The following is a 20,868-nucleotide window of genomic DNA, read 5'->3' on the forward strand; positions in this document are numbered from 1 at the left end:
ACCATGAGAAAAGCCAGCAGAGAATGAGCGCTGTCTCCACAGCTGGTCGGAAGCGGGGGGAGCAAGCTGGAAGACAGGGAAAGAAAGGGAGTGCGTCCGTCCCAGCACGTGCGGTGCCGGGTGGGGGTGGCTAGCTGTATGGTCGGTTCAGGGCGTTATGGGCCCCTCGACTTCACACCTTCCCAAGTGTTCTCTGAAACCCCCAGTGCCAGGCCTCCCTCTAGACCACGACCAGCAGAACCCTCGCCGGGGCTGGACCCTCCCGAGGAGTCTCAAGAGGAGCGTGGCCACCCACGCAGCCTGGGCTGTTGCCTGGCCTGGAGCATGTCCAGGCGGCTGGTGGGTTATGCCTAAAACAGCTACTTTTTGACTGCTGTCACCAATGTGCTTCTGAAAAGTGTTGGAAATCTAAACTTCCCGAGAGGGTGAGCTATTCAAGGAATGTGTTCACGTGCCAGGAGTTAATGGGTTAGCCCGGTGATGGGTATGAAGGAGGGCACGTCCTGCGTGGAGCACTGGGTGTTATATGCAAACAATCATGGATCACTACATCAAAAAAAAAAATTTTGTTTTTAATGCTTATTGGTACTTCTGCATTAAAAAGTTTAACTACAAATGTCTTATTAAAGTTTCCACTTGAAACGCACAATTTTACCTCATTTTATTGTAAGGAATTGTTAAAGAAAATGCAAATATCAGTATTTGAAAAATACATTCCATTACATGGACTCCAAAGAAACAATGCCGATCAAAGCGTCCTGGTCCCACACATGATACCGCCGTCCCGCACTGAGCACCGCCCTGGACGGCTCGGAAGCCCAAGCGATCCACCCGCACGTGCGCCTTCAGTTCCTGCCCCGCTGCCGCCCTGCCCCCGGCCTCACACAGCTGCCCCAAAAGGACAGGCCACGAAGTCGAGCAGTCCAGTTGTGTTGTGTGCAACGGGTTAGCGTGTGATTTATACCGCAAAGGGACCGTACGGGCAGCAATCCTCCAGAGAAAGTCATTAAGGCACCCGCGACGACTTCAGGGAACTCACTGAGTGTTCCTATCTTGTCAAGCCGTCAGCTCTTCACGGACTACTTTATTAAATTACAACGAGAATGTGGCTGCCGCGCCCCCCCCCTCTTCTGCGGCTGGCATGAGCAGTCCCAGCACTGCAAGAAGACTTGTCAGGAGCTCCTTCGGTGCCCGTCGTGACAGCGTCTCCCCTGCGCACGATCACCCGTCACCTGGGGGCTTGGTGCACCTTTCGGGTCTAAGCATCACCCAGCCCCTCCCGAGGCTTCCCCTCCACTTCACGCCCAAGGATAAGATCAGCGCAGAATCGTTCAGTGGCACAGGCGGGGGCCGCGAGCGGAGCGGGGGCGAACCCGCCGGCACGCTGGGCTCCGTGCAGGCACGGCCACAAGTGACCCGGGGCTGAGGTAGAGGGCTAGCGGGCACGGGGACCCCACTGCTGGAGAGAGCACGGCAGGCGAGCCTCGACCAAACCGCGGACTGGGGCGGGCAGGCGCACAGGCAGCAAACTGCAGATGCAACACACGTTGATACATCATGTGGCGAGACACCACTACAGTCACCGAGAACTAGAAAGTCCTAAGTGGAGGCACTTGAGTTGGGTGGGGTATTCCCGCGTTGGGGGATCGCAGCAAGTCAGCCGCTGGGGGCACACGCAGCGCGTGCAAGAGACTGCTGGAGGATGCCATCCAGTGGGCCTGGCGATGAGCAGGAGGCAGGCAGGGCTAACGCAGTGTAACAACGTTCACGGGTGCACACACTGTGTTTCAGAAAGTTTATTCTTCCCGCTGTACTCCTCACAACTGGTGACTCCCTGAATAAAACCGAGATTCCACCACTAGTATTTAAGCTATGGATTAAACTGTAAGGAGAACAACCCTGCAATTCTACAGCACGTTGAGTGCCAGGAAGAGTGGTGCCGGGGGGGGGGGGTCCCACAGGCAGCTGCATGCAGCCCAGCGAGCACCCCCGTGGCCCCGGAGACCCCCCGAGGCTGTGGAAAGGTGCCCCGTCTACATGTACAAGGCCGCAGCCTGAAGCTGGCGCAGAACTCACAAAATGCTCCCCTGTTCCGTGGCTGCTCGGTACCACAGCCATCCCTGGACTCTGTGAAGAAACAGAAGCTGGACTCGACATATTTTAAACAGGCCTTTTAAGATTTTTAAGTGCAATTAGAGGCAAGATTGTTACTAAAATTGGTAATGGCAGGGCAGGAGCAAGACCGTCAGCCTCATCCCTGATGGACTTCCCACCCTCCGCTCTCCACCATGAACATGGAAAGAGCGAGTATAAAAGTACCAGCTGCCTCGATTCACATCTGAAGCATAATTATCTCACCTTCCAACTACAGAACCAGGCCACCTCACGAAGCCCTACTTCCTTGTGGCCCCGTTCAGGCACCAGAAAATGGAAGCTGACCACAGGCCTCACGTAGGCGAGTGTCTGCCAAGACCAGCTGTTCCTCTGTAAAAAGTCTATAGGAAATGTGTCACAGACTTAGGGGACTGGGGAACTCTTCTAATTAATTTTTTCTTTTAAACATTGTACACAAGCTCATATTAACATAGAAAGCTTATATATCTCATAAATCACAGAAATATTAAAAAGTAGCACTCTGGTTTATCAGCTCATTTTACACACACATTTAGGCAACAAAATGTATAAATCTATAGCAACAGAGAGAACATACTACTACCCAAAAAAATATTTAGTCCCTTTAGACTTATACCCATACTTCATTAATGCAAAAACAATGTAGTGGTTTTTAAATGTCTAAAAAGTCAGCATTACAATCGAGACTGTTAATCTCTGAGAATAACTCATGAACACACATGTTTATCTCAGAGTTTCTTTCTTTAAAGCAGTGCTAGGAGTTTCTCTTTAAATGTACATTTTTTAAAAAACTGGCCAAACCTTCAGAGGAGACGTTTAGCGCCACAGGGTTAGCACACGCACTCGCAGCGACTAGGGCCAGAAGCTCTGGAGCCTCATTCCGCAGACGAGCCAGCGTGTCCCCAACCGGCTCGGACCTGCTGGGCGGGGCACGCCGCTGGGAACTCGGCCTGAGGCTGCACGACCCCCCCCACCGCTGGGCCCGGGTGACACTCTTGCTCCCAGGGACGCTCTGCAGCTGCGTGTGCACTGAGGTCCCATCAGAGCCGATCATTAGAATCACTAACGCGTGGATGTGTGAGGCTATTTCTGAATATGGATTTTTAAATCGGAATCACCCACAATGCAGCTGTATAAAAAGTGCAGCACAAACAGCACCTCCACCACCCCAGTGGCAGAGTGAGGCCTCTGCGGCAGGACACAGCCAGACGAGAGAACGAGACGCCGCACTCCTGAACCCAGGAGCATCAAGACAGGTAAAGCTTTCAGTTGTTAAGGCCACAATTTTTCAGCTCTCATCTTTGAACCCTGTTTAGAAAGATTTCACCTTTTTTAAAGGGGCAGCTCACTAAAAATCTCAGCTTAGGTTTAAAAAAAAAAAAAAAAGACTTCGGGCAAGAGTATCCTATAATCTTTATGAAAACGCTGCGCACTGCCACTCACCCAGAGCGAAGACAGCGCTCATGGAGCGGCCAGACGCCCGCCTCCCCCTGCAGGGCTCTGACCGCCCGCCCGCGCAGGAAGACTACGGGAATGCTCAACATGGACACTAAGCTACTGGGAGGGGAATGGTTTTCCGAGTGTCCTTGTAAGTTGCAAGCGAATGGAGTCCAACTCCTGTCACAGGTGCCGCTGAGGTGACACGGCCTGCCCCACCGAGTCGTCCAGTGACCTCAATCCCAGTCAGACACACGGACAACCCACCGGATCCTTGAAATGGGGTCAATCACACCGTGGTCCTTAATCGTTCAGTCTGTTCCGCAGGAAGACGGGCCGGCCAACCCCTGCTCTGGGTGGGTCAGGCTGGTGAGCAGAACAGCTGCTGGGGAGGTGACCGGGGTGTGGCCTGGGGGCTCCCTAAGAGACCCCCCCCAGAGTCAGTACATCAAAGCAAATGTTGCAAACTCGCACGGGCTTGTTCAGATCAAACTTTATAATAGGAATCTCCTTGGTCGAGCATTTATGGCAAAGAAGGCGTCCGCAGTGGCGGCTGTGGAAGCAAAGCAAGGGGGTGTGAGGGGGGCCTCCAGCAGCCACGGCGGCGCCAATACCGTGTGCCTGCCACCCACCAACACATGTCCTACTGAGTCGGTGCGAACACAATTCTGGCCTGCAGGCACATTAAAATGCTAGCGGGGAAGGCTCTTCGAGATCAAGAGCCCCTCAGCAACTGCCTAAGAACAGGCTCATTCTGCCGGGCACAGCTCCTCGGCTCTCGGGAGCAGGGAGGCTCCCACCCTCCCCGCGCACCGCCTGCAGCGGCATCGCCCCACCTACTCAGGCTCTGCGCCGGGCCCTGGCAGGTTCACGGCATCTCGCAGAGAAAGGCAGAAGCAGTGACGGGCAGAAGTGCCGTCGCCCCCTGGCGAGCAACCCCGGAACCCCAGGGCCTTACCAGTGATGTTTGCGAGTCGTGACTCCAAACTTGGCGGCACACTCGTAACAGGTGGACCCGTCGCACCACGGAGGCTCCTTGGACAGCATATCTGCAAGAACAGGCGGAGAGAACCCGTCCCCATCAGAGTGACCGTGCCAGGTGGCCTTGGGGGCCATCGCAGTGACACGTGGGCGCAAAAGCAACACGCTCTGAGCTGTCAGGGAAAGCGTACTGGGGAGGCTCTGGAGCCCTGGCACTTGCCAGGAGGGCTGGGGCAGGAGGGGCGGTGCTCGAGGTGCTGTGACAGCACGGCGTCTGTGGGGGACACGGTGGGTCAGGGGCAGCCAGACCGGGAGGCACAGTGGGAGAGAGACCGCCGGCTGGGAAGACTGACGGGGGCACACAGCAAGGGGCCAGTGGAGGAGGGGCAGGTCTGCGAGAGCAGGTGGCTGCACGGGGGTGGGCCAAGAATGAGCAGCAAAGGTGACGGAGGGGCCAGGTCTGTGATGTGGGCACCGGCAGAAGACACAGGAGCAGCAGAGCCGGAACAGGTGAGGGCTTGGTGTGAGCTGTGGAGCATTCGGGCTGGGAACGATCAGCACGGACAGCAGAACCACGCCAGCCCTCTGCCACTCGGAAGTGCTCTGCCTGCGCACGCGGCCTGAGCTCACAGGGAGGGGGCAGCACGTGATCGGTCACTGCCAGCACCTTCCACACCAGCGCCAGGGTGGCGGCTCCCATTCCGAGCTCTGAGAAGGCGGCCCCTGTGCACGGCAAACAGCGCCCTGCTGTGGACCGCACAGGGACACTGGGCAAGTCACCACGCCAATGTCACGGAGCTGCTAGGAGCCTGGGAGTGCGTGCCTCTGCCCAGACCCTGGGCTAGTAACGCCGCGCCGGTGCCACCTCGGCAGGGACGTGACAACACTGGCACATACAAGACCACCCAGAGTGCACGCTCCTCACTACAGAAGGAACAAAGGAGGGGTCAGTGGGGCAGAGCACACAGAGAGCCTGCACTGGTGGAAGGATGAAGGATGTGCAGAGAAGCTGCCGGAGGCCAAGCATGGGTGACCTGCCCTAACGAACAGACGCATTTGTGAGTTTATGGATCGCTGGTGGGATTGGGGGGCGGGGGATGGGCGGGGCCCCAAAGTGCTCTGGAAGACTGCTCACAGCCCCTCTCCCACCACGGCCCTCACAGAAAGTCCTATACGGGGCCAAGAAAACCGCGGGTGTGTTCTGGAGTTCAGAGGTCACCAGGACATCTAAACGACCCACGCCGTAACTGTGTCTGCCCTGGAGGAGCAGGAAAGTAGCCACTCACCTAACAGTCTAAACAGAAGCTGCTTGGTGGCAACCTGGTAGTTGAAGATGTTGACTCCCTGGTTATTGTTGACCCCAAGGCGAGCCCCAGAGCGGACGACGGCGCGGCACAAGTTGGCATTCCCTTTCATGTATGCCAAGAGCAGCACTGGAAAACAAAACCACAGGCAGGGCTCCTTCCCACCCGGGCCTGGCTGAGGGCAGGACAGGCCCTGACCACGTGTGTCAGCAAAGTCCCCACACACACTCTGGGGAGATGTCCACGGGGGATGCAGCTTTGCCCAGTTGAGGGCCACAAGCCCGGGGGCCACCAAGCTGCTCTGGAGCCCACCGAGCACTCTGCTCCAAGAGAAGTGAGCGGGGGCCACACGCTGAAGGGCACACTGGCACGAGCACAGGGGGACAAAGCTCTCTCGTTACACGACATAAATACATCTAAAGACCTGTGACGTGTGTACACATGGAGAGAAACATCAGCACGGGCTCATACTCCAGAAGTCCTTCCACCCCAGGGAGGCCTCTTGTGTGCAGGCACCAGCCCCATGGGCGTCCAGGCTCCGGCCAGGCCTGCTGCTGGCCCCTCGCTTCCCTCCCCATCACCCTGCATTTAAATCCTTTCACTTCATTCTCTGAACGATGCAGCTGGATGGGGGTTATTTCACATGAGGAAAGAGGCACACAGAGAGGTTACAAAATTACCCGGTGTCACCACCCAGAAGAGTACAGAGCCAGGCACCAGGACCCAGGCCTGTGTACTGGAAGCCTGAGGAGAAGAGCCTGCCTGCCCCTTTCCAGCTCCTGGACAGTGGCTTGCGTGGCAGCGGGTGCTGGGCCCACAGCTCACTCCTGCGGCCGGCTGCCTCGGGCTCAGGCTCATCACAACACATTCATGGGGTGAGACCAAGAACGAAGACGGAACACTTGGTCCCATGTAAGGTTCGGGATGCTTCTGGGAGACTGCACCACTGCCAAAGGCCGAGGCGGCTCTGTTTGGCGGGAGGGAGAATGCACAGGAACAAAGCAGCAGCATGAGGCTCCGGAGCCCAGGACTGGGAACAAAGAGATGTGGGTTTCACCTCTGTTTCCCTACTTGAAAAATGGGGACACGCTATCTGCACTGCTGACGAGAATATAAATTCAAGAGCCCATCAGAAATGTGGTGACAGCTACACGAATTAACGCCACGACCGTGGGCAGCCGAGCAGCACCACGGGAGGGGCCTCAGTAAGACACCCGCCCCACTCTATGTGTAACTGGCCACGTTTTCAAAGCCCATCAACACACATTGTGGCATTCTCCTAAAGCGTGTGCAGGGACAGACCAGGGGTTAAAGGAAGACAGAAAACACAGACAGGCAGGCATGCAGACAGGAGTATGGCTCGGGAGCTCTAGAGACGTTTCCGACATGTGTGTGTCCCAAACGAGACACTGTGGAGCGCTGCGGCGGCACCGGCAACAGATGCTCCGAGAACCCCATCCAATGCGCCAGGTGGCGTGCCCTTCGAGGGTGGCATGTGTGCCCAGGCTCTTGTCCTTCCAGGAAGTGGGAGCCCAGTGAGACGGGACATCCGCGCAGGCTGACGTACCTGTGTTTCCTTCCGCGTCCGGTTTATCCAGAGGGTACTCAGGCATGCACTCCAGGAACAGCTCGAAGATGGTTGCTGCGTTCTCTCTGCCATACTGTCCCAGGATGTGCAGTGGCGACTGGCCTCTGACCAAGCAAGTGGGAAAAGCCGGGTTTTGGGTCAGCCACAGGCATCATGCACAAAAGATGTAATCTGAACTCTGTGATGCCGGATAAATTTAAAGACACCTAGTAGGTCACAGAAGTTTTTCCACAAAGTATTTTTCAAAAAAAAACATTCCAAGGTACCAAAGTTGCTCAAGTGCCCTAGTGGCCAGTTACTTTTTTATTTTTTTAATTTTATTATGTTATGTTAGTCACCATACAATACATCATTAGTTTTTGATGTGGTGATCCACGATCCATTGTTTTCATATAACCCCCAGTGCTCCAGGCAGTACGTGCCCTTCTTAATACCCATCACCGGGCTAACCCATCCCCCGCCAAAACCCTCAGTTTGTTTCTCAGAGTCCCTCGTCTCTCATGGTTCACCTCTGCCTCCAACGTTCCCCCTTCATTTTTCCCTTCCTTCTCCCGACGTCCTCCAGGCTGTTCCTGATGTTCCACAAATAAGTGAAACCATATGATAATTGACTTTCTCTGCTTGACTTATTTCACTTAGCGTAATCCCCTCCAGTCCCATCCATGTCAATGCAAATGGTGGATATTCATCCTTTCTGATGGCTGAGTAATATTCCATTGTATATATGGACCACATCTTGATCCATTCATCTGTTGAAGGGCATCTCGGCTCTTTCCACAGTTTGGCTACTGTGGACATTGCTGCTATGAACATTGGGGTTCAGGTGCCCCTTCTTTTCACATCTGTGTCTCTGGGGTAAATACCCAGGAGTGCAACTGCTGGGTCATAGGGTAGCTCTATTTTTAATTTTTTGAGGCACCGCCACACTGTTTTCCCAAGTGGCTTTACCAGCTTGCATTCCCACCAACAGTGTAAGAGGGATCCCCTTTCTCCACAACCTCTCCAACATTTGTTGTTTCTTGTGGCCAGTTAGTTCTACAGCGTGGACTGGGGACCCCTGGAAGGCACAGTGACCGTAGCTGTGAGGGGCAGGCCAAGAGACGTGGAGCCCAGGCCTCTGCTCTGGACCACACATACTCACCGTAGATTAAAGGCTTCGGCATCCACGGTGCACTCGGTCAGGAGGACCCGGATGTTGTTGAGCCGCCCGTGCATGACAGCAAGATGAAGAGCTGGAGAGTAAACCCTCTTACTGTGCAAGCCCAGGAGCCCACACAGGAAATCTGGACTGCTCACAAACCTCCCCTGGAACGGGACGAGGCTGGAGCAGTCCCTGTCTACTCACACAGCGATCCCTTCCAGTCTTCACCACCCCCCAGGACGGAGCTGTGCATGCAGCCTCGTAAGACTGTGCTTTCTGCTTCCACAGTCACCCAGAGCGGAGACTTCATGGTTTTACCACAAACCGCTTTAGGGCTCTAGGGTTACCGTGCAGACGGAAAACTGCCCAGGAATGGTCCGTGGGAGGGCAGATGCCCAGCCCAGAGCCCTCCCTGCTATAGCTCTGCTGCCGTAACCAGCCTCCCGGAGGGGGGAGGACCAGGGTTTGGTGCACCTCCACCTCCAGACTGGGGGCACTACTGAGGGCACTCAGCATGGGGCACAGGGGGATGACTGGCGACTACCATTATTTCCATTCTCATCCAGAGCAGCGAAGTCCACTGCGTTCTCCAGGAGGACGGAGCAGATGGTGGGCAGGTCCTGCTGGGCGGCGAGATGGAGGGCAGTCTGGCGATGCTTCGTTAACTCATTCACTTTGGCTCCTGCAAGAAGCTGTGGAAGCTGATTACATGAGCAGCCTCTCCACCACAACCAGCGAAGGTCCCACTTATGGGGGCCAAGCCTGCCCGTCTCCAGGCGCACATCCGCCTGGCTGGCAACACTGGGAGCACAGGGGCCTCACACATGCTCCTGGGGAGGCATAAGCCAGCCAAACCCGTCCCAAGCAGAAAGCGGCAATTATCAGTATGTGAAGAAGCCATGCCTTAGGACACAGAAACTCTACATCTAAGACTTCTGGATATAAACTACGCAGGACGACAGTGACATTCACCATACTGCATAAGGGTGTCCACTGCTTACAGTAGCAAAATCAGATCACAAGAAGGGTTCAGTTATGAAAATTACAGGGTGTCCAAACAATCTAATAGGTAGCCATTAAGATGATAAAGATTTGTGGTTAAAACATGGAAGGATGTCTGTGATACAGCTAAGTAAAAAAAAGGCCAGTTCGAAGACAGTAGGACAGTATGATCCCGTCAGCAGAGAGAGAGAGAGAGAGAGAGAGAGAGAGATGCACGCACGCACACGCACGCTGAAGGTGTGTAAAAGCACTTGTATCAAACTCCAAGGAGTCGGGGATAAAAGGGAGACACGACCTGCTTCATTACCCTTACATGCTTTACGTTTTTCCCCGATAAGCATGTACTATGTTTGTATTATTTTTTGTTGCTATTAAGATTTTATTTTTAAGTAATCTCCACACCAAACATGGGGCTTGAACTCATGACCTCGAGATCAAGAGTCCCACACACCACTGACTGAGCCAGCCAGGCGCCCCTCCTACATTACTTTTTGAAAGAAAGAAATTAACCCAAAGAATTACAGGATTAAAAGCAGGCAGGACCTTTTGACAATATCCTGCCACTCATTCCTTTTCTGACAGCGTTCCAGTCTGCAGTCAGAGCCCACGGTGCCTCCCCCACAGCCTGAGGCCATCCTGGCCTCTGCGTGTGTGGACACTGCCTCTGGGAGACCAAGGCCTTGCTGAACGGCTCTGGTTCAGACCCTGCCTTCTAAGTCCCAGCCTCCCCAGACCTCTGGGCGCCCAGTGAGAGCACACACAGGTCCAGGAGGACAGAGAGGGGCATCCATGGCCACAAGTGCTGCATGCGTGTGCTGGGGTTCATCGCTAACCTCAAGGTTGGTTAACTGGGGAGAGGAGGGGTAGGTCTGGGCAAAGGCACTCTTTCGAGGCGAACAGCCTCCAACATGAAGCTGCACGGCCACAGTCTGATCAGCTGTTTCTAGGGACTCCCACCACCTGTGAGGTCAGGGAGGCAGCACCTCGACCTTGAAGGGGCCATGACCCTCTAACCTGTCGAGGCTCTCAGACGGATGGACGCATGGCCTTGACTGCCTGCTACTCTGAGGCCCACCTCTGCCTCCGTGGCTGGTCCCCACACCCAGTCTGACCCCCCGCCAATCCTTCTCCAACCCAGCTCACGGAAACCGCCCTCACACCCCACCACAGAGGTAAATGCTCTCTCGCTTAACACATAACAAGTCGCCCCACACTGGGCACAGAGCTTACTCATTTAAAAAAGGAAAAAAAAAAAAAAGAAGGTAGGGCACCAAGCACCAGTCGAGTGCCCCGCTGGCTAGTTGTGCAGCATGTACTAGGGCTGATGGGACAGGGGCTGGCCAGATGACATGAAGCCTCCACGCTGGACGCGCTCTCAGCTCAAACACTTGCTTGGCTTCTCCTCACCAGAAGGATAAAGGCTGCTCACAGTTCTTGGTCTGCAGTGTCACACCCTACAATCTGGTCCCTACCTGCCCCTCCAACCACATTTCCCACACTCTCCCCAAATTTCAACCAAACCTTTCTAGTGAAAGCACCCCCATGCACTTTCTAGTCTCCACACCCTTGCTCAGACCGTTCCCTGGCCTGCATGGCATTATGTCACATTGGAAAAGGCAGGCTTTGCAGTCGAACAGAAATGGCTAAAACCCCAGCCACACTACTGACTACCTCATGATCTTGGGGGAAAAGTTCTTTCTAAGCTTACATTTTCTCCTTTGTAAAACGTAAAAATTTTCCTACACCTCTCTGGGTGGTTTTGAGAATTAAGAGGTGGTAAGCTCCTCGACATCAGTCTTGGCGGTGATTTTTGGATCGGACTCCAAAAGCAAAAATAAACAAATCAGGCCAGAAACTAAAAAGCTTCTGCACAGCAAAATCATCAACAAAATGAAAAGGCATGACCTACTGAATGGATGAAAATATTTGCAAATCATATATATGGTAAGGGGCTAATATCCAAAATACACAGAGAACTCATTACAACTCAATAGCAAATAAATAAAATTATTTAAAAACAGGCAGAAGGACCTGACAGACGTTTTTCCAAAGAAGACATCCAGATGGCCAATAGACACACAAAAAGATGCTCAACATCACTCATCATCAGGGAAATCCAAATCAAAACCACGATGAGACACCACCTCACACCTGTCAGAATGGCTAAAATCAACAACACAGGGAACAGCAGGTGTTGGGATGATGGGAGAAAGGGGAACCTCGTGCACCGTCGGTGGGAACGCAAGCTGGTGCAGCCCCTCTGGAGAACAGTATGGAGGTTCCTCAAAATATTAGAAATAGAACTACCCTATAATCCAGTAATTTCACTACTGGGTATTTATCCACCTTAACAACCACATTAACTTTGGATAATCTGGGCCTGCTTCTGGCCTCCTTGAGAGTTCTCCACAGAAAGGAGAGGGAGCCGCCTCCCAAGTCTGGGACCCCACCTTCTCCTCACACGTGCACCCACCTCACGCTGCACAGCTAGGGCCCTAACAGATGCACAGGCGGCCCGTCACCAAGGGCGGGGCTGCCTCCCACAGCCCACCCACCCCCAGGCCACCCCCAGAGCTGTGCACATCCTGTGTTGCTGGAAAAACACTACTCTGAAAAGCTACCTCTGCACCCCCCTGTTCACTGCAGCATTATTTACAAGTAAAGCCAAGACATGGATGAGTGGATAAAAATGTGGTGTAAATACACAATGGAATATGACTCAGCCATCAAAGAAAATGAAATCCTGCCATTTATAACAAAATGGATGGAACTTGAGGGCATTAGGCTACATGAAGTCAGTCAGAGAAAGACAAATACCATATGATCCCACTTATATGCAGAATCTAAAAAACAGACAAAAAACCCAAACCCACAGATAAAGAGAATAGATTGGTGGTTTCCAGAGATGGGGTGGGGGTGTTGAAATGGGTGAAGGGGGTCAAAAGGTACAAACTTTCAGTTATGAAATATGTAAGTCCTGGGCGCCTGGGTGGCTCAGCGAGTGAAGCGTCTGCCTTCAGCTCAGGTCATGGTCCTGGGGTTCTGGGCTTAAGTCCCACCTCAGGCTCCCTGCTCAGCAGGGAGCCTGCTTCTCCCTCTCCCTCTGCCTGCCGCTCCCCCTGCTTGTGCTCTGTCTCTCAAATAAATAAAATCTTTAAAAAAAAAAAATTAAAAAAAAAATACCATACTGCATATGTGAAAGCTGCTAAGAGTAAATCTTAAAGTCCTCATCACAAGAAAAAAATTTTTGTGACTGTGTGTGACAGATGTTAACTAGATTTATTGTGGTGATCACTTTGCACTATATTCAAATACTGAAACACTGTGATGTACACCGGAAACTAATATAATGTTCTCTGTTGATTATAACTCAGTTAAAAAAAAAAGATTAATTAAAAAGAAAGCAAGCAGGTGCACACACGTGCAGCCTGAGGGCACCTGCCGCATGCCCGGCGCCGGGTGCAGACGTGGGCCTCCCTTCCCTTACAGCCAGGCCTGCCTCAGCCCCTGAATCCTGCTTTCCCTCAAGGCCTCACTCCGGCACTCGACGCACTCGCTGCCTGCTGGGTTCTCAGGACACTCTGACTACAGACGTACCTGCTTTCCCAAGGACACTGGCTTAGCGCCCCAAATTCATGCTGGCCTTTCAGAAAACCTGGCAAAACACCCGTGATGAGAGCTTCTGCATGCGGCACGACCCGGGGTCCACAGTCACATACAATGTCTCAGCGACACTTACCAAGTTGCGGACAATAATCTCCGAGCCTGCTTGGACAGCGAGGTGCAAAGGGGTCAGCTTGGAGGCATCCTGGACTCTGGAATTCACATTAGCCTGGACGCTGATCAGGAAGAGGACGCTTTCGATGTCAGAGTTCTGAACTGCCACGTGCAGAAAATTCCGGCCCTTGTTATCCACCTAAGGCAACAAGTGGGAGCCCAAACATTAGTGGGTTCCCCTTGCAAGAGCGCCTCCTTGAGCACAGGCCAGGGGTGATGGTGTCACCAACCCCCTCGGGTCCAGGAGGCTCCCAAGAACCAACACTGCATGTGCCCCCTGCAACAGACCCTCTCTGCACGTGTGCACCTGACCACGTGTGCGTGGCCCTGGCACCCTCCGGCAGCAGCAGCTGATTTGGAAAGCTGAGAGACACCCTGCGGGACAGGAAAAGGAAGGGGTGCTCGGGGGAGAAAAGTAAAGGCAAAGACTAGTCATGGAGTCCCCTGCTCTAGCTCGGACAAGCACCCGGCACCCTCACACCGCAGCTACAACACCAGCCTGACCCTGAGCAGTTTCACAAGTTTCTTCTTTTATCGAGCTACAGGATAACAACACACACCGGGGAGGGAGCCTCCAGCGCGCTCTGCTCACACGCAGCAGACAAGAGCTCACTCGAACCAGACCACAGAGAAATTGTAGTTACTGGAGCCATCATGTCAGTGCGAGTGCTCGGTGAGAAGTGAGGGGGCAGCAACATGCCACACTCGTGGGCACGTGCGCACACACACACACGCGCACAGCATGTGCCACTGTCCAAGGTGGTGTTTCTACAAAGGACTCTGATCCACCGTGCCTGTTCCACTTGTGAGGAAACGTGAGGGGCTACCCGCTCACCAGCATGTGACAGCACCTGCACAAGGGTGAGGCAAGCACCCACAAAACTCGGTCACACGCACACACTGAAGAAAGTGGCGTGGGGTAGCCTGAGCACCCAAGCGGCGGTCTTCCCCCATGCCAGGATTTCATTTTGTTCAGCTGCCAAGTTTCCACATCACTGTCATCAGTGGCTACTCAGGGATCCTGGCAGTGCTCTACAGGCCGGATGGGACCCCAGCCCCGCCACAGACCAGCTGTGGCTGGCACTTCCCGCCCAGTCCGCACCGCAGGGCAGCACTTCAGCAGCCGCACTGAGCAGCTGCTGAAGAACCACAGAGAAGGAAAGCCTGCGCCTGCTACACTGGACAATGACAACTCCTCAGAAACTTTCTCCCCGGAGAGCTGCCCCAACATCACACCAAAAGCTCCTCCTGTTCAATTTAAATCTCTTGAAGACCTTCATTACCAAGGCAATGAGACCAAGCAAAAGCACATGATGACACCATTTGGGCATGCCACAGAATCCCTCTCCTGGGGCCTGGCCACCTCCAGCCTCCCTGTGTGGCACCACCGCGTGGCTGACACGGGCAGCCAAGTCTCACCTGGCACTGACAGTCCCTTGGAATGGCCAGACTTCAAGAAAGGGGAGAGTAATTTCAACACAAATGTCTTTAGGGCTAGGAGACCTGTTTGGCTGAGGCCATCTGTTTAGTCTCCACGTAACGGGCTCCCCCGAGCTCGGGCTCTGTGCAGAATGTTGGGGGCGGCTCCCTCACCTGCTCGGCAGCCCCAGACTCTCGCTTGAGGATGGCCTCAGCTGCCCGGTTATTCTTGTACGTCATGGCACAGGCAAAAGGGGTCAGCCCCTGTCTGTCGCGGACACTCAAGTGGATATCGGGGTGGGAGATCAGCAACTGGATGATGACGCTGTGCTGGTTGCTGATGGCCACGTGGACAGGTGCTCTTCCTTCTGCATCCTACAGGGACAAAGCACAATTCAGTGTCCAGATGAAAAGAGAAACTCAGGAAAAATCGGAAGGGGATCAAATCAAATTTGGTTCTGAGAACCAACATTGCCACCCTGTGTTCGAAATCAGCTTTTAAAGAGGCCAAACCCAGAGAAGAGCAGAGGCCACTGCCATCACCCCCACACTCCTGATCCAGGGACACGAGCACTCGGTTTAGAAGATGTACGGTCACCCTCACCTCTGAGACCACTCCCCACCCTGCAGCCTACGTCAGTCCTCGCAGGCCAGGACGCTGAAGAGCACCAAGGAACATAACTCAGGGGTGCTCCACGGAGCTACTGGAACATTCTAAACACAGTGCTCAGCTTGAGACTAGGACAAACTCACTCAATGGAAATGTATAACCAATGGAGATAAGAAGCAAAGAGAAGCTGACTGGAGAAATGTTCCTCACACTGTAGAAAGGACAGAGGCACAGAGTGGGAGAGTCTTCACCTGAAAGCCTTATACTTACTGGGCAGGCTGTATGACCCAAAGGAAGTCACTCCATCCACCTGTCCCTTAGCCCCACTCACAGCCAAGCCGAGGCCCAGACCGAGAGTCTGCAAGGCCCCTGGCAGTTAAGAGATTTCCCTAATTCTGCGGTCAGCATCCATCTCCCTGGAAAGAGAAATTCTCCATACCTGTGTGTTCACATTGGCACCGAATTCCAGAAGACACTGGACCGTCTCTTCCAGCCCCCAGGAGGCTGCCAAATGCAAGGGGGTCTGCCCATCTCTCGCCTCCTCCTCCCCTTCTCCATTAGGGCCAGGCTGCCTGGGACTGTTCACGTCGCAGCCACTGAAAGCAACAGGAAAATGAAAGTAGGCTTCGAGAGCCAGGCTTCCAACCCAGCCAGAGGCCTGCTGATAAATGCACAGTAGCAGCCTCAGCCAACGAAAAAGCTGCTGCTGCCAGGACTACTGTCTTGGTCACAAATACTGACCCATCTGGGGTCGCGCTCTCATCGATTCTTCTTTGGTCTTAGGGCAGCCTGGGCACCAGAACTCTTCAAAGTTCCCCCAAGGGATCTGTATGCATTTATAATCTGCGTACCACTGCTCCAAAGGTCCCTCCCAGGCACGCTGCACTCCAAGCCTGCTGTGAGCTCATGCACCGTCGGGGGTGGGGGAGGGGGTCCCATAGGGGCCATGTGGTTTCCTCCACCCCAGCCTCCTGGCTGCACGGTGTGAACTGGTCTGATTGGACTCTGGGAGCCTCTATGGCCTCCAGAGCAGGAAGCCGGCTCAGCTTCTAGACTCTGTGATGTGGGCACCCAAGCCCTTCTCCTCAGAAGTGGGTCAAGTGCCTTAACTGGGGCCGTCAGACCAGCCAAGGCACACCAAGACTACAGCTGAATGAGACACTTGGGGTTCTCAGACCTGCGAATGAGGAAGCAGGCGGTCGACTCATTGTTTTCATCAATGGCCCTGTGCAGGAGCGTCTGCAGGCAGCCACTGGGCCCCGGGCCCCAGCACGTGGCATCACAACCATGTCTGACCTGCAGAAAACACAGGTTACCCCCAAACACTGCCCAGCAAAGTCAAACATTTTATCACTGAGCTCTATGTACACCATTAGATTCATTTCTTTCAGGTGAGATACAGCTGAAATTAACTGCTAATTATTTTAATCTGTACAAACGCTGATTAAAATGTGCTTTGTGCCACGTCCTGTGGGATGGGTTTGGGAAATATAAGAAAGAAAGACAAGTTTATCATCGCCCTCAGAAGCTGTGTCCCAGGAGGGAGAGAGAACACACACACACACACACACACACTCCCCTGGCCTCAGTGACACACCTGGAACTCACAGGTAATCTCAATACACCTGGGTGAGACCCCCAGCTAGAAAATGCACTACTGTCACATTTTAGGCATTTCAGAAACCTGAATGAGGACTTCCTGGGCCTGTCTTCTGAGTAAGGGAGACAAACCATAGATCTGGGGACTTATCACTACGGTAAGAGTGAGGGCAGCCCACATCCAAGGACTCCCGAGGAGGCAACCTCAGCTCTCTGGCTTCTTGGTAGTTTTGGTAAAGACAGCCTACAAGAAAGTGTTGGCCAAGGTTACGCTGAACTGCAAGTTTCTTTAACAGGACTTTCCACTGCTCATCCGACCCAACTGGCTGCTTGGCAGATCTCCTGCTCCCTGCGACTGCTATGCAGGCACTGAATCAGTCTTGGACACGAAACACCCCCATGTATAACCAGAGGCGGAAGCTCCGCTCATCTCACCAGGGTAGAGGCGATGTCCTCCAGACTGTTTGCCAAGGCGAGCCACAGTGGGGGGTTCCCCTTCTCATCCGGCACGGACATATCTGCTCCCCGGGTGCATATGGCATCCACTACGAGTGGAAGCTGGTTTCTGATGGCCAGCTGAAGGGCTGTCTCCCCATCCTGAGTCCTGAGAGGACATGCACACCAAAACCAACGTTTGTAGCTGGAGCCAAACGATAATGCGCGCCCTCTGGGCATCCCAGAGGCCAGAACCCACATGACTCACATTGATCAATACTCTTTCAGAGCAATTTAACCTGTCAAGAGCATCTGTCCCTTCTGCCTTTTTAAAAAATATAGCTGTGCCACCCTAGTGCACCCAGAAGGTAGCGGACCAACACCCCAGCAGGGTGACACCTCTCAGGCATCCAGCTGCTTCCAAGAGCATCTCAATAAAATGCCATCACGGCTGCCTACTTGACAAAACACGTCTTTCACCTCAGTCAGTCAGGGTCACCTGACACTGGAGATAAATTCCTCTGAAAATACAGAAATAACAGAAACCTAAGTCTGTATTTCTCCCCCAAGGCTTTCTGACAGCTCATTTGCTGGAATGTTCTTCGTTATGCATGAAATCCCTCTCTCAACAACGGCTTCTGGACTGTTCTTCCAACGAGCTCTGTGCGGTACTGTGGCCTGCTCCTGAAGCGTTCCCCTCCACCACCCCGCAAGTCTCAGTGAAACGGGAGCTGGTACTGCGGCGGAGAGTGCTGCTCCGGCCTACCGGACGTTTATGTCTGCCTGGTGCTCCAGGAGGAAGAGCGCGCTCTTGCTGTCCTGCCGCTGCATGGCCATGTGCAGCAAGGTCTGCCCGTCCGACATGGCGTCGTTGATGCAGGCCCCGGAGCCCAGCAGCTGGGCTGCAATCGTGTGCATGCCTGGGACACAAACAGGCCCTGACTGCCCCACATGCTCAACATCTTACTGCAACACACACCCCCTCTCGACTTCTCAAAGCCAGCAGTTTCCACAGGGTATTACAGGCTTAACCCAAACCCAAAGATGAGCCCAGCCCCTCCATGCCTCCCTCCCTCCCCTCCTCCCCTCCCACCCTCCCGACGCAGGTCTGTCTGCTGATGCCGGTAGCCTTGGGCACCCCCTTACCGGTCCATAATGCCAGGCCCAGCACCGTCTGGTCTCGGGAATCCTTGAGGCTGAAGTCCGGAATGATTTGCAAGTTGTTGGTGGCATGAAGAGCATTAGCTAAAATTTTTAAAGTTAACACTTGATTTCACCATCCCATGGAGCACGTTTAAAGTATTCAGGAGCGTAACAGCTAGTTTCCAACTAACAGACTGGCTAGAATACAATCACCTCTATACAAAGAGAGTTCATGAATCTTGTCAGGGGTGGAAGCCCAGAAACCTGGTATTTTGGAGCAAAGCTTATGGGAAAAATAAAAGTTTTTAAAGCTTAAAATAGTGAATCTTCACAAAAGGAAAACAAACCCACTACTGAAACACATAATGATTCCCTGGCTGCTGACGAGAGTCAAAACCATGGCCTGGTACTGCTTTCCTACTATCTTACCACTCCTGTGAGGACCCAGAGAAAGGTGCACTCTACCCAAAATCTCACTTTCTTCCACAAGCACAAGGCTGAACATGCTGACCTTCACAAGGATGGGGCAAGAGGAAAACAAGTTCCGGGACAGGAAAGAGGAAAACCCGAGGATGACTTTCTGAGGGAAGTGGGCCTCCCCATGCCAGGGGCTGCCCTTGGTCCTCCTTCCCACTCCTCTCATGGTTCACCTGCCGGGGAGGCTGAGGCAGGTGACAGAACAGCCGGCTTGAACAGTACCTGGGGCTGCAGGGTCCTCAGAAACTGCTCACACTGAGGCAGAACTTTGGGAAAACACCCAACGTGAGTAATCGTCACCAGTTCTAAAACCATAACCTAACAGGTGGAGTGGGCAGGCCCATCCTAACCCAGGGAGACAGTGGTCAGGAGCCAGACTACACGCTTACCTAGTTTGACCTGGAACGATTTGGGGGCAAGAAAATTCCCCAATGGAAGGAACATCAACTCTGTAACTACTCAGAACTACTGTACTGTTACTGACTCAGAACTACTGTTCAAAGGTCAAGGTGAGGAACAGTTCCCAGCCACCCACCTTTCTGCTCCAGGATGACAGACACCACATCCGGATGATTATAGGCAATGGCCATGTGCAGTGGTGTCTGCAGATAGACGCTGTCCACGGAGCTGGTCGCGGACGCAGGCTCCTTTGGCAAAGGTGGAGCTTCGTCCGTCTGCAGGTTCGGGTTGGCACCTTGCTGCAGGAGCTCTGCGGTAAGGTTGGCCAGGCCATGCCGACAAGCTGTGTGCAACGGTGTTTCTCCCTGAACAGAAGCAAACGGCCCACCTCAGAGCACGTTCAGGAGGGGGCTTCCCATCACAGGGCACTAACAACAGCCTGTGTGTTGAATCCCGGGTCCCCAGCAGCAGTTGCAGCCCCTGGTTTATCCTGTCACCAGCTGACCATGAGGCGTCCACACCTGTGGTCTGTCCCTCCCTGCCCTGTGCCATCAGCCTCCATTTATTTAATGTCTGCCCAAGTGCCCTCCAAACACCCTGGCCCCTCCTCTTCTACATGTCCAAGAACCTTCCTAATCACCCTTCCAACAGTTATTACTAAACAGTGCCACAGAAGGAAGCCCCAGGGAGACTGGCAGAGCCTCAACTGCAGCCCCGCGGGGCCAGGGCTAACGGTGGAGCCACCGTGCCCCTCCCACACCCACCCCCACTGGTCTCTCTGACCGGCTCACACCAGCCCCATCTTGAACTCGGATCAAGTCCTCCTTCCCCCACTTTTTAAAATTAAAAACATTTTAACCTGGTATTCCACATACTCAATTCACTATTCAAGAGGCACAAGAACATATAGTGACAAGTTTCCTTCCTGCCCTGCCCCCACACCCAAATCTCCCCCCTCCCCAGGAAACCCTGGTACCAGATTCCTGCGTCCTTCCACGGACAGAAGAGTCACAGAAGGACAGGTACGCAGACACATACCGCATCTTTCCACCCAAACGGAAGGAATCCAATTGAACACATTGCCCTGCTCCTTATTCTTATGGAAGATATACCTCATCCCTTTAGAGTCAAAGACTCAACAAGGCTCCTTGTGAAACACAGCAAGACCCCACTTCCTCTTCCCTAAAAAGAAATTTTCACTTTTAACTCTCAGCTGGGTTTCTGCATTCTCCATATTTCTAACAAGTTTCTGTTGCCACCACTCAGTTTTACAGGCTCAGGTACTGTATGTGGACCTCCCACTGCCGTGTCACTGTGTCACGGGACTCAGCCCTCCGCCCCCCACCAACGCACCCTTCCCCATCGACCTGTGTCATGGTGTGGAGAGCCTCACCAAGTGTCCTGTATCCTTGTGTCACGGGAC

General features: G+C 53.6%; 1 protein-coding gene across 1 annotated transcript in view; it reads right to left on the reverse strand.

Moving 5' to 3' along the window:
- Nucleotides 1-644: 644 nt before the first annotated feature.
- Nucleotides 645-20,868, reverse strand: part of ANKFY1 (ankyrin repeat and FYVE domain containing 1) — a 68,993-nt gene continuing 48,769 nt past the window's right edge. The window contains exons 13-26 of the mRNA XM_073881488.1: nucleotides 19,582-19,810; nucleotides 18,573-18,671; nucleotides 18,193-18,346; nucleotides 17,427-17,595; nucleotides 16,570-16,688; nucleotides 15,832-15,988; nucleotides 14,957-15,157; nucleotides 13,326-13,502; nucleotides 9,129-9,276; nucleotides 8,585-8,675; nucleotides 7,423-7,547; nucleotides 5,838-5,984; nucleotides 4,529-4,619; nucleotides 645-4,123 (exon numbers count right to left, since the gene is read on the reverse strand). Coding sequence (XP_073737589.1) covers nucleotides 3,991-4,123; nucleotides 4,529-4,619; nucleotides 5,838-5,984; nucleotides 7,423-7,547; nucleotides 8,585-8,675; nucleotides 9,129-9,276; nucleotides 13,326-13,502; nucleotides 14,957-15,157; nucleotides 15,832-15,988; nucleotides 16,570-16,688; nucleotides 17,427-17,595; nucleotides 18,193-18,346; nucleotides 18,573-18,671; nucleotides 19,582-19,810 — 2,040 coding nt within the window. The 3' untranslated portion in view covers nucleotides 645-3,990. The remainder of the gene's footprint in view (nucleotides 4,124-4,528; nucleotides 4,620-5,837; nucleotides 5,985-7,422; nucleotides 7,548-8,584; nucleotides 8,676-9,128; nucleotides 9,277-13,325; nucleotides 13,503-14,956; nucleotides 15,158-15,831; nucleotides 15,989-16,569; nucleotides 16,689-17,426; nucleotides 17,596-18,192; nucleotides 18,347-18,572; nucleotides 18,672-19,581; nucleotides 19,811-20,868) is intronic.

Source organism: Callorhinus ursinus, unplaced genomic scaffold (assembly GCF_003265705.2).
Source record: "Callorhinus ursinus isolate GAN/ISIS: 27379988/994484 unplaced genomic scaffold, GSC_fseal_2.0 scaffold43, whole genome shotgun sequence".
Classification (NCBI taxonomy): Eukaryota; Metazoa; Chordata; class Mammalia; order Carnivora; family Otariidae; genus Callorhinus; species Callorhinus ursinus.